Genomic DNA, 13,324 nt, shown 5'->3' with positions numbered 1-13,324 from the left:
AAGGCACTCATTTTAGCTAGCCAGCAGCCAGGAGGGGCTAGGGCCCGGCCCAGCCCAGCTGTTCCCTCCCTTCCAGCTGTTCCCTGACCCCAACCCCTCCCCCCACACCACATCTGTCATGAGTCCCGTCTGATGCAACCACAACACAACCACGTGGCCATAGGCAGGCGCTCCTCCCCTCTAGCCAATCACAGCCAGCCCTGTTGGCCGAAGGGGCGGGGCGTTCCCCCTTTGCCCCGCCCTCCCCCTCCAGACACGCCCGCGATAGGCCGAACCGAGTCCAGCGGCGGAGGGTGGCTGGCCCGAACGCCCGTTGGCCAATAGGAGGCCTCAGGCGGGTGCGGCTCCGCCCACCGGGGGCTCCAGCTGTTGTGGCGACTGGCCGGGCCCGCGGGGAGCCAGCGAGGCCGGAGCGCGAGCCAGGCCCGGGGCCGCGCGCCGCCCATGGAGGCCGCAGCTGGAGCCGGCCCGGCCGAGGCGCTGAGCTGCTTCGCCTACAACCAGGACTGCACGTAGGCGCGGCGGGCGGGGAAGGAGGCGTGCGGGGGCCTCGGTGGAGCTGGGGGGAGGGAGGAAGAAGAGGAGGGGAAGGAGAGAATGAAGGCCCGAGATGTGCAGGGGACTCGGTGGAGATGGGGAGGGAGAGAGGAAGGAGAAGAGGGGATGGGGAGAATGAAGGTGGGAGGCATGCAGGGGACTCGGTGGAGATGGGGGGCGGGGGTGGGGGAGGGAGAATGAAAGAAGGAGGTATGCAGGGGATTCGGTGGAGATGGGATGAGGGAAGGGAGAATGAAGGCCCGAGGTGTGCAGGGGACTTGTGGAGATGGGGAAGGGAAGAAGAAGGGTGGGGGAGGAGAGGGAGAGAATGAAAGAAGGAGGTATGCAGGGGACACGGTGGAGATGGGGAGGGAGGAAGAAGGGGGAAGGGGAGGAAGAAGAGGAGGGGAAGGAGAGAGTGCAGGGGACTCACTGGAGATGGGAAGGGTGGGAGAAAGAAGAGTAGGGGATGGGGAGAACGAAGGTGGGAGGTGTGCAGGGGACTTGTGGAGATGGGGGGGAGGGAGGAAGAAGAGGAGGGGAAGGAGAGAATGAAGGTGGGAGGCATGCAGGGGACTCGGTGGAGATGGGGGGAGGGAGGAAGGAGAAGAGGGGATGGGGAGAATGAAGGTGGGAGGCATGCAGGGGACTCGGTGGAGATGGGGGGGAGGGAGGAAGGAGAAGAGGGGAAGGAGAGAATGAAGGTGGGAGGCATGCAGGGGACTCGGTGGAGATGGGATGAGGGAAGGGAGAATGAAGGCCCGAGGTGTGCAGGGGACTCAGGGGACTTGTGGAGATGGGGAAGGGAAGAAGAAGGGTGGGGGAGGAGAGGGAGAGAATGAAAGAAGGAGGTATGCAGGGGACACGGTGGAGATGGGGAGGGAGGAAGAAGGGGGAAGGGAAGGACGAAGAGGAGGGGAAGGAGAGAGTGCAGGGGACTCACTGGAGATGGGAAGGGTGGGAGGAAGAAGAGTAGGGGATGGGGAGAACGAAGGTGGGAGGTGTGCAGGGGACTCGGTGGAGATGGGATGGGGGAAGGGGAGGAAGAAGAGGAGGGGAAGGGGGGAATGAAGGCTAGCGGCATGCTGGGGATTCGGTGGAGGGAGGAGGGCAGGAGTCCGGTGGGGATAAAGGAGAGAATGGGGCAGAGGAAAAGAGCCAGCCAGGCTAGGGCTCTGGCTCTGACTTGTCCCCAGAGGAGGGGAGGGAGATCCCGCTGCTTGGCCCGTGGCAGGGCAGCTGCACTGGAACGGGAACAAAGAGGCAGCTGTGTCTCCCTGGCTGGCTCATGTACCTGCAGCTTCCAGGCCAATTCAGGCTAGTCCTGGCAGCCTTGAGTCTGACTAAGCAGGTTGGGCTTTAGCTAATTGTTGCTGTCTCTCAGGCTTTCCAGCTTGTGCCTGTTTGCTGGGTCCCAGCAACTCAGTTTCTGTCCCACACTGGAACAGCTCTTCAGTTGGGAAAGAGTTGGCCCCAGCATGGCAGAGCCTGAGCAGTGAGCTTATAGAAAGGGTTGCTTGTGCCAGAGCTGTCAGGGTGCTGTTGGTGAAGTTTTCTGTACCAATAATATTCATCTGTCCCATGTTTGAGCCTCAGCCCATGAGGATAGCTGTCTGTTGGCGTGCAAGTTCAGCTCTCCTCTCTCCTTCAGTACAAGCAGCCTTCCTTCTTGTAGTGCAGAGCCAAACCACTTCTTGTGTTGGGCCCAATCTTGCAAGGTGCGGGGCACCCTGAAGTTCTTGCACATTGGAGGCCAGGCATTTCATGGGATTGGGCCCCTTATACCACCCAATTATTTACATTCCAGCTGAGGGGATAGAAAGTTTAACACCTTGCACAGTATACTTGTTACACACTCAGGGCCATGTGTCCGTGGCAGTGCACAAAGCATCGTTGTATGGGTGAGTGCCTACGTGTCACAACGTATGATTGCACTTTTCTCAATCTGATATAGTTAGGGCACTGGAGTTTAATCCCATCTCACATCACGCTTCCTGCTTTACCAGTTTGTGCTTTCCTCACTTAGTGTCACTATTGTGCATTCAGGGCTTGGCTGGTCATGATCTACATCAGTATTAACTGTGCAGAGCTGTAATGGCAACATCTGGATGCCTATAGAGATTATGTGAGCCTTAGTTTATGCCCCTGCTTTTTTCTTAGAGCCATTCAGTGCATGTTTATTGGCAAAATGGACATTTAAATAATTGTTCAGCTATGAACTATTTCTTGGCAAGATGACTTGTGTGGTAGCGTACTAAGTGAAGCTTCCATTGGGCGATCTCACTGCTTTCCAAGGGCAGGGTGAATACTATCTCCAGTTTACAGATAGGGAAACCGAGGCATAGCAAGTGTCTGCTAACTTCACCTAGTGAGTTAAATATCAGAGTTGAAATAAAGCCTAGGTCTGACAGTCTGCTTTTGTAGCCACTAGACTTGAGCTTAGTCTCCAGTACATTTTAGAAGAGGAAAAAGTAAGAACAGTATTCCTAATATTTAATAATCCATCTCAATCATGAGTCTTCCTAAGTAGCTCAAAACTATTGCAAATACAGCATAACAAGTTTTGCAGGAATGGGGAAGTAGTTTTCCTAGTGGTTGAATCCACAAGTGAGTGTATTATTATGCCTATGTATTTGTGGAAAACGGAATGTGTTCTATAGTTTCTAGAACACTAGGTTGCAGGAGAACTGAATTATCTGTTCTGCAGTTAACGGGATATCTGCCATCAAGAGTAGGCCTTGGTTCTTGGTAAAGTCTGGTACCAATCACCAATAGCTTTCCCTGCATGGGGCACCCCCAAAGAGGGAGCTTTCTTGGCAATTCTAATAATAAAGTCACCAGCTCCATTAAATAGTGTCAAACACAGTTTTGCTTAACCTGTGGTTTAACTGTCTACTGGAGAGCAACCTTTCCTGGGTCCTTGGGTGGTCACTTAAGAGAAGTTTCACTGTAATATAGTTGATAGTCATTAACTTATCAAGGAAGTTAGTAGGGACTTCAGTTTAAAAGCCAGATGGCAGGATATGGCCCCAGTGTACTTCAGTTTTTTCCTGCTGTGAAACAGGACTATTGAATTCTCTCAAAGTATTCTGCAGTTTAATTAACATTTGTAAAGCTATCAGCCTCACATGCAAATTGCTATTAAGGCACTTCTTGTGTGCACCCAACTGTCACATAAAAAGTCCACTACTAGGGTGGACAGTTATATCTGCTTTGGGTTGAAATTTGCATATATGACCAGGCTAGTGGCTCCCTGTAAATGATGCATTGTATTAGGATCTACTAATTTTTCTATCATACTCAGTAGTTTCAGGGTTAGAGCAATACACTATAAACTAATTAGCACACATTTTGTCTCTTGCAGTTCCCTAGCAATCGGAACCAAAACTGGATACAGGCTTTTCTCCCTAAGTTCTGTGGAACAGTTGGACCAAGTCCATGCAAACAGTAAGTCTGTTTTGTCTTGGTGCAGCAGAATATTGGATGATGATAGGCTCTAGTTTTTATTACTGCACTTGTGATCTGTCTCAAAGGAGCAATTCCATTTGGTTAGCTTTCCTACTATAGCACAGACGGTATCTGCCTCTACTGTATCTTCATTGGAGTAGAGCTGTGCTAGTTACAGCCATGTTTAAAGGGACATTGTCAGGTTAAAAAAAAAAAAAGAAAAAAGTCAATTGGAAACACATTCTTACCCATATTACTAATACCATTGTAGGTTATTAGACCTGAGCATTTAAGAGCTGATTCACTTTTCACCATTAGATTGTGAGTTCACGCTTTCCAGTGTTAGACTGAATGAAGTGCAGACACTAGTCAGTCTTGCTTTCTGGTAGTTTCATATCTCAGTTCCTATAGGTTAGCTCAATACAACTGTTGTCTGAGTTGCAGACACAAGATGACTTAAATGCAAATACTTCCTTTAGGATCAGTAAGTTTTAGACCCAAAACTTCAGCCGTCTACCTTAATTTAATATTAAGAATAAGGGTAGGCTGCCAGGATTTCTCTTTTAGGGACCCATCTTATTTATATGAAGATATACCGATCTCATAGAGCTGGAAGGGACCTCGAAAGGTCATCGAGTCCAGTCCTCTGCCTTCACAGCAGGACCAAGTACCATCCTTGACAGATTTTTGCCCAGATCCCTAACTGGCCTTCTCAAGGATTGAGCTCACAACCTTGGGTTTAGCAGGCCCAGTGCTCAAACCACTGAACTATTCCTATCTGGTAGGGACTCGACTCTGCTGAGCAGCTTTTTTGTTGCCAAACTGTATATAATGCAGTTTTGTTTGCTGAGATCAGACTGCATTATAGATTAGATTTAAAAATGCTCTAACCTAGATGCTCTGCTAAAGCCCTTTAACCTTGTTAGACCACAATTTAGCCTTATGCATACTGATCTGCCGAATAGATCAGCCAACTTGGTTTAAGACATTGAAGTCCTGCATAGGCCACCCAAGGCCCTATGTCAAATTACACTATTTTGTCAGCCAGATTGGGGGCCACCTCCTAGAAACATGGTAGTCCCAACAGATAGAGCGATATTTCAGTCGCACAGCACAGCTGGAACCACACAGTGTTGCTGAAACAGGCTATAAACTTGGACTTCTGCGGCCTTCAGGGGCACAGTTTGGTTCCACTAACACTGGCAGCTGGAAGAGTGTTCCGATAGCATCACAGACTACAGTGTTGTAACAGGGTCCCCCAAATGGAATAAGTGACAGTGTACAAGAGACCTTAGAGAACAGGCTGGCTGGCATACTTTAGGGAGACAATCCTGATCCATGCTAGTTAGAGAGCCCATAGTAGAACCTTGCTATCTCCAGTGTTGCCTGTTGTTTTTACACCCCACTTAAAATATTGAAATCCCGCTCAAGCACAAGAATAATATTTAAACAAGATTGGAGCTAGCATGGGCCTGCCCTCAGTGTGGGTCAGTGCAGGGATCATGTAGAATATTCGCTGCCTGCAGCTAGAGTGAAAAAGGAAGAACTTCTCCCAGGTTATCTGGGTGTATTGGGGAGGAGGGGCTATGGTAGTAAGAGAAAGAGCTGTCTATATCAAGGGTTCTCAAACTGGGGGTCAGGACCTCTCAGGGGGTCATGAGGTTATTACATGGGGGGTCACGAGCTGTCAGCCTCCACCCCAAACCCTGCTTTGCCTTCAGCATTTATAATGGTGTTAAATATATAAAAAAGTGTTTTTTAATTTATGAAGGGGGGATCACACTCAGAGGCTTGCTATGTGAAAGGGGTCACCAGTACAAAAGTTTGAGAACCACTGCTCTGTATTTACAGGAAGTCAGCCAAAGTACCATGATGGCTTATGGCCACTGGGGGGTTGGGGAGGAATAGAATAGCCTATGTCTTATCTTCCTTTAGGCCATCCCTTTCCTCAGGGAGCTCAGAACAGTGCAGCATGTACTTACAGGAAATAAGACTATGCCCTGCTTGTCCCCTGCCTCAGGGAGTCCTGATCAGTTCCCTCACAGATTCATCTCTTCCCCTGTAAGGAGCTTCTCTAGCTCCCTCCCAGGACATGTATGTCCCTGGATTAAGGTAAACCCCTGGGAGGCAGGCCTCATTCTCCTCTATGTCCTGTTCTCTTCTGATTAACTACAGCTGGAGGGCCCAAGGGAGGCTAGTCATTGGTGGCAGGTATTGCAGGTACTAAGTTCCTGTCGCCAAAAGAAAGACCAATCAACCCCTTCCTGTCTGGGCCCAATGCACCCCCCAGTGGAAGGCCTAGCTGCAGCCATGCCAAGGAAGGGTAATCGTTAACAAAAGGAGAACTGCCATGACTAAGCACTAAACCCTTCAGCCCCTGAGCTAGGCACAGTGCATGGGGGATTTGACTCTTAAAGAGCCAGACCCAAGATGAATTTAGCCTTCTCACTGTCTTTTGGCTGAGCAGATGAAATCCCGGATGTTTACATCGTGGAGCGCCTCTTCTCCAGCAGCCTGGTGGTCGTGGTGAGTCACACCAAGCCTCGGCAGATGAACGTCTATCATTTCAAAAAAGGGACAGAGATCTGCAACTATAGCTATTCTAGCAACATCCTGTCCATCCGGCTGAATCGGCAGGTAAGGGCATCGATTACTCGTGCATTAATATACGATAATAGTCAACTAAGTCTAAACACAATAGGCCCGACTCTGTCTTCCGTCGCTCTGGCTCTAGGTTGTTCTCGCTCCATTGACTTCTGTGAGGTTCTTCCTTTTCCTTTAGCCTTACACTCTCCTCTGTGCAAAAAGGAGAGGTCAGAGAGGCACTTTCACACCCACTGGTACCCACAGGTGATCTACGTCTTGAACTACTTTCGCCCTTAGACTCTGTCACTCAGTTACATCCACTTAACAACACGTAACTTGCATCCCCTCTGAATACGACTCAGGCATGTCCCTTAGTGAAATGTATGTTTTAAATACATTCCTTCCAACATTTCCTTACAATAACTCCATGTGGAATGGGATGCTAGGTCACAGCAAAATGTTGCTGGTGAGCTTTGAATTGGAAGATGATAAATTAGCAACAAACAGTTAAACGAAGCTGTTCTGATTCAACAAAATGGCATGCTCCAAAGGCATGTAAACTTTTTTCTACAACATCTTTTCCCTGAATGCCGTGCTCTGGCTTCTGACCTACAGTGGCATCTTTGTCACAGATAATGTAGTCAAAGTTAATAGCACAACCCTGAGTGTAATTTGAACTGCCGGGTCTCACCGAAAGGCTTATGTCTCAAATAGCATCCATCAGCAGCTCATAGCCTCGCTGTGGTTTTAAAGGTATGGCTTGTACCTGAATCATGCTGAGGAAAGTTTTGAATGTCCTGCTGCACGTATCCTGTATCCTAGCAGCTCTCTGTTGTTATTTTTTAGGATGTAAAGTCTTCTTTTTTCCATAATCTCTTCCAAAATACATTACAGGTTATAAAGAGTGGCGTATATTACAATACTGTATAATTGTATATAATCAACCATTTCTAGGTTAGCAATGGTGAAATCTGCAGTAAGCATCTCCAACAGGCAAGCCCTGTCTTGAGTTTCCATTAAAGTTTTGTCTGATCACAGGCTCCCTATAGCTTGTGCTATGCTGTAATTAACTTTGTACTAAATTAATTTCCTCACTGAAATGTGTGGTGGCAGGTAAGAGTAGCTGGGAAACTCATCACTTCCTTTGGCGTTCTGATTTATGTATTGCAAATGTCAGTGTAGTTCTAGGAGCTCAATGTTCATTTTGGTGGCGCTCACTCCCCTGTGCAGTCTCATGGGCCAGAAGGATGCCATGGAAAGGAAGGATGGTACAGTGGTTAGGGCACTAGCTTAGGACTTGGCAGACCCAGGTTCATCGCTGTGTGACCTTGAGAAGGTCACTTGGTCTCCCTGTGCCTTAGTCCCCTAGCTGTAAATTGAGCGTAATGGCACTGTCCTGTCTCCTGGGGGGGCTATGAGGATAAATACATTAAAGACTGAGGTGCTCAGACATCATAGATAGATGGTGTAAATGTCAAACATGAATCTGAGGGATGATTCTAATGATAAGGTCACTGTCCTGAGAAGCTAATGCTCTAGCCTCGGTGGATGCAATACAAAATGGTTATGACCCAGCACTGGAGAACAGACCATACCAGGTCAGCACAGGAGAAATGAGCAAAAAGGAGTTTTGAAGGCACGGGAGGGTACTTTCACATGGGATGAGTGCTCTTCCATACCTAGGGAATGATAACGCACACCCTCTCATGCTTGCCATTGGGCATAACTGTTTATTTCACATCAGCTGTCATTAAAATGTGTATACAGTGTAGCCACGCTGGTTCCAGATATTAGGGAGACAAGGTGGTCTTTTATATTGGACCAACTTCTGTTGGTGAGAGAGACAAACTTTTGAACTGGCACAGAGCTCTTCAAATAACTTGTCTTTGAAAGCTTGTTTCTCTCACCAAGAGAAGTTGGTCCAATAAAAGATATTACCTTCCCTACCTTGTCTCCTAAAAATATGTGAAGCAGATTCATCTAGATGTTTGCAGGATGCTATGGGACAGAATCGCTGGCTTACCCAAATATCTGAGAGCTCGTGCACAAAAATGTCTCTAAATACCAGGGACAAGGTGGCCCAGCTCCCTCAATATGAATGCATTTTGTTTCCGTGCATTACAGCATGAAATCAGTACAACCTGGGCCAAATGTATCTGTGGTGTAACTCTGACTTCAGGGGACTAATCTAGCCCCTCTTGCGAGTTAATCTACTGGAGATCAGGTTATGCATTCTCTGTGTTACTCTGAAAACCCTTGTCTTGGACCTGAGTATGGAAACCATACTGCACTGGAGAAAGTCCATCGTAGTGTGAAACCCATCCAAGTGAGAGAATGACTGTCAGCCATGGAAGTTTAAATAAGAACAGATCTCTTTGGGCAAACAGTTTTATCTTTTGATTTGATCTCTTAGTGGAAAATCTTTGTTATTCAAACGGAAGAATTCATTTGATTTAGACTCTCAATTGCTGTTGATTCATGGAAACACTTTATTTCCAGCCATGTTATTACTTGCACCTGGTGAAAAACAAGATTTTTTTTTTTTTTATGCTGGAGCAGGGGTTTGTGCTTTTGACTAGTGAGAAGCAGTGTTTGTATTTTAATGAAAATTCCCTGTGTTTTCCTTGGATCTCTTCTTGGCTGCAGTCCTGCTGCCGAATCCTTTTGATGTACTTAGCAGAAGGACACTCGTTCCTTCTCAGTGTGCAGGTCAAGATAACTAGTCTGTTTGTTGGTATCTAAATGAGAGTGTAGAGGAAAGTGCCATGGATCAGTAAGCAATAGAAGTGATGCATTCTACATAATGTACATTGTATTGATGATAGTTCCGTCTCCCTCACCCCAGGAATTACTACACACAGTTCTAAGGCACCACCCCCCAGTATCTGAGCAAGAAGTGCAAACGCCTCCTCTAGCTCCTCATCCATTTCAGCTGCTCAAACCTGCCCTCCTTGGGCCCAACTCTCCATTACCTGCCCCTTGTGCAGTGCTTTACACCAGTGCAAAGTGAGGGGCAAACACACCTAGTCTCTTCTGGTTGCATTTGATGCTGGTGTTGTCTGCTCAAGGGGCAGGGCAATGGAGAATTAGGCCTTTTGTCTGAAACTCTCCATGGACTTGTTCAGGCCTCCCTCCCTGCTCCCGCCACTCACCCAGTGTTTGCCTTCTTAGGATCTTTTTCCTCTTGGGGCAGGAAATTTCTCGTCCACAGCTCCTGTCACCTGGAACAGCTTTGTTGTATTTTTGCCCCTCGGACACTCCATCTCACATCTGAAAACCTATTTGCATTCTCCCCCACACACACGTCTCTCCCTCTGCGTCTCTCTGCCGATATATCAACAGCATTGTATTGTAGAACTCTGTGAAGCCTTGAGACGCCTTTGCCTATCATACACTTAACACACTTTATTTTCAAGTCTCCGTTATAAAGTTGAGGGTTGTTCTTTTGGAACGTGCCGTTGAAATTATGCTAAATGTAAACCTCCCTGGAAATCCTAAATGGTTTTGGGAAACAAAGCATTGTCTGCTGTGGTTAACAAAAATAGAAGCTTCTCTTATAAGAAGGCTTTGATTTCAAGTAGCATTGGTTGAGCCTATAGTTACACACTGAGGACAAAGTCTTCTAATGTCGGTGTCTAAAGTGAGTCACTAAGATCCAGATGTAGACCTTAAATAAGTGGTCTGATGGCCAAAGGGATGGAAGCACCTGTAGTTGCAGACGCCCAAGTCTGAAGGTTCTGGCCTCACCTTTTAGTGCCAGATTTTCAGAGGGGCTAAGCATCTGCCATTGCTCTTGATGCTGGGGGGAGCTGCAGGTGCTCAGTGCTTTTGAAAACATGCCCTCAGCTGCCCAGAGCTCCCTCTCTGTTACTTATCAGTGCAGAATACATTGGTGACAAATGTCTGCTTACAGTGCTACTGTTCTGAGGAACGGGGCTGTGATTAGGGCCCTAATGTTAACATCATGACAGCACTAGACACAGCTTTGGGGAATTCATGTGTTCCTGGCCATCAGTGTTGGGAGTGGTTTCAGGCTAGGTGGGTGAGTGGAAGAACTGCACAGTCGGATGGAGATGGTGCAGATCACATTAGCTATCATACCCTATCCTACTGCCAAGATAAAATGTTCCACCTGAGCAAACCAGCCACTCTGTAATGTGCCCCCCTAGTCGGAACTCGAATGCAGTTGGCTATGCCATAGACCGCCATGGAGTGGGGAGCAGAAGATGGATTCCTGCTCCCTGATTCCAAGTTAAAAGGCACCCATGAGTGGCAGGCGCTTCTTTTGGAAGCGGTGGGAGCCTCATCACTTGGATGTTTTCAGCTAGATTGGACAAAGTTAGAGCGAGTGTATTGTAGGGAGCAATGCCAGGCTGTGGAGGAAATAGACTAGAAAGGGTCTAACAGCCTCTTCCCCCTCCAGTTTTTATGATTGTAAAGTGTCTTGCTACTAAAGAAGCCACAAAGAGAGAACTGTTAAAAGGAAAAGCCTGGTTGGGGTGGGGAAGGAATGAAACTCTGTAGTACTATGAGACCATCCTCATGCCCACAGTTAAGGCTGCACCCAGGTAATCCCTACCGTTCGCACAACACTGTACATTTGCAAGTGCTCTTTAAAATCAACTCTCTCATAAAGTCAAGGCAAAGAAGATTGGGGGTCTAAGCCTGGTTCCAAATGCAGGCAGGTCTTTGCAGTCATGTGGTGCAAAACTGGGGGCTTCTCAATTGCAAGGGATTTGAGAGGATGATCTTCGCCTCTCTGATCCATTTTGGAGTTCAGAGATGCCTGGTAACTCTCTCAGATTGCAAGGGCCTGAGTGAAAGTGTGAACTCTGCTGTGAAAGACAAATGTAACTGGCATCTGCTGACATGTTTTGTGTGTGTAGGGGGAGGGTTAACAAGTTGTGGTTGTGTACCTGTCAACTGTGTTGTTGCAGAGGCTGATTGTTTGCCTGGAGGAGTCAATTTATATTCATAACATTAAGGACATGAAGCTTTTGAAGACGATCCTGGATACCCCTCCGAATACAACAGGTAAGCAAAGGAGATCGGATCAAAGGAAACTAATGACAAGCTGGGTGTTCTGCAGAGAGCTCTGCAGATTTGAAACTTCGCTGTAAGAATTTAAATCAAGCCAGTGTCAGCATTCTTACTAACGCATTTAGTTTAGTGTTGAGAATTCAGAAATGCATTGAAGAGAGTAAATATCACCAGTGACCTGTACGTGTGAGAGGAGCCTTGTCTCAGCAGTGCAGAACTGGGGGAGCGGGAACCAGAGGTGGAGAGGGTGCACAGCTGAATGGGTGAACGGCACCAAATTACAAGGAAATAACTTCATTGAAGGACTCTGGCAACACTGCTAGGACTCAGTCTAACTGCATTTATCTCAGTGCAATACCCCTGTTGTAGATTGTATAATACATGGCTGCCTTTAAATTCCCAAACATGGGTTGGCTACAATCGACACACTGACATGAGTTATGGTAAAAGGAAAGAGATTTGTTCTCTGAGTATTAGATTTTTAGCTGAAGACCTTGGAGGTACAGCATCCAGGATGCATGTATCACTGACACGTCTGACTGCTCTAACCCCTAAATCTATACTGGCCTACACCAAAATCTCTTCCATAGCTGACCTCCACCAGGCAGCATTCTCTCTCAAGCAACCACTTAAAAATATCCCCAAAATATCCCAGTATAATTGAATTCAGCCATACAGTCAGGTGGCCCTGACACTCTCCTCTCCGACATCTTAACCTTCCTGGAATTTGCCTTTATTTTTAGATAAAGTAACAGTCTTAAGGCAGAACCATACTTAGACTTCACCCCATGAGATCCTTCCTGAATGGGAAGATTAGAATTTCTCCCTTCAGGACTCCCTGCTCTTTCTTCTAGCTGTCTTACTTCAGAGATGCTGCCAGCCTTTTGTGTTCCTGTGCAAATGAGACCCAGCTGCTTTTGCTGACAGGGTGAGTCAGCAGAATAGCTCTGCACCTCCACACAGGGTCCTGTAGCTTGACACTTGATTATAGACTTCTAGTTAGATCATGGCCCAGATTCTCTCCAGGTCAATGTGGACCCTAACAGAGGCCTGTGGCAGCCCAGGAGGTGTTTACTATTGTGGAAAGTCCTTGCAACTACTCCTCTGCCAGGGACCTGCATGAGGCCAGCCTCAAAAGTGTACAGTGCTGGGCGGGGAGTGGGGTGTGGCCAGTATGTCTAGGTACTGCACTAATTCAATTCATCTCTCTGAGCAGCCTGGCCACAACTTAACGCTATTCCTTGCCTGTGGCAACCTCAAGGGAGGGTAGGCAGCAGCAGAACCCACCTGGCTTCCCTCAGCTGAATCCCCTCCTGTCCTCCTTAGGGGAAATCCAGCTCTACATCCACTAGCCAATGATTTATTTTGGTGGTGGGAGGGTAGTCTGCAGTGGCTGCTTAAGGTGGGTTCCTCTGTACACTGTTCTGATGTCACAGCCATGGATTGTGGCATCTCTCATTGTAGAGTCACTGATGCAATTCATCTCCATGGAACAAATGCCGGCCTCCTTGGCTTTCCAGGGATACAGTGCCTGGCCCTCCAGAGTGACCTACTTCAGTCCCTTCACAGATGGTCTCTTGCTAAGGATTAAACATACTAAAGATTCACATATAATTTAATGATATTAAAAAAAAAAAATCCCCCAAGGGACACAAACACCCAGGCATGCCGCTGTTCTCTAATAGCTGGAAAGGGTCATCGTTGTGCTTCAAAA

At 47.5% G+C, this 13,324-nt stretch overlaps 1 protein-coding gene across 2 annotated transcripts in view; it reads left to right on the top strand.

Annotated features, from left to right (window-relative positions):
• Window positions 1-430: 430 nt before the first annotated feature.
• The window catches only part of WIPI1 (WD repeat domain, phosphoinositide interacting 1), a 34,164-nt gene continuing 21,270 nt past the window's right edge, over window positions 431-13,324 (top strand). For both annotated transcript variants that reach the window (XR_003996591.1, XM_030534163.1), the window contains exons 1-4: window positions 431-512; window positions 3,902-3,984; window positions 6,452-6,621; window positions 11,508-11,604. Coding sequence is in view for 1 of the 2 variants with exons in the window: in XM_030534163.1 (XP_030390023.1) it covers window positions 445-512; window positions 3,902-3,984; window positions 6,452-6,621; window positions 11,508-11,604 (418 nt within the window). In the remaining variant the exon portion in view is untranslated. The remainder of the gene's footprint in view (window positions 513-3,901; window positions 3,985-6,451; window positions 6,622-11,507; window positions 11,605-13,324) is intronic.

The sequence above is a fragment of the Gopherus evgoodei genome, chromosome 15, assembly GCF_007399415.2.
Source record: "Gopherus evgoodei ecotype Sinaloan lineage chromosome 15, rGopEvg1_v1.p, whole genome shotgun sequence".
Lineage (NCBI taxonomy): Eukaryota > Metazoa > Chordata > Testudines > Testudinidae > Gopherus > Gopherus evgoodei.
The sequence above is the reverse complement of the archived record's forward strand: the minus strand, read 5'-3'. Positions and strand labels throughout refer to the sequence as shown.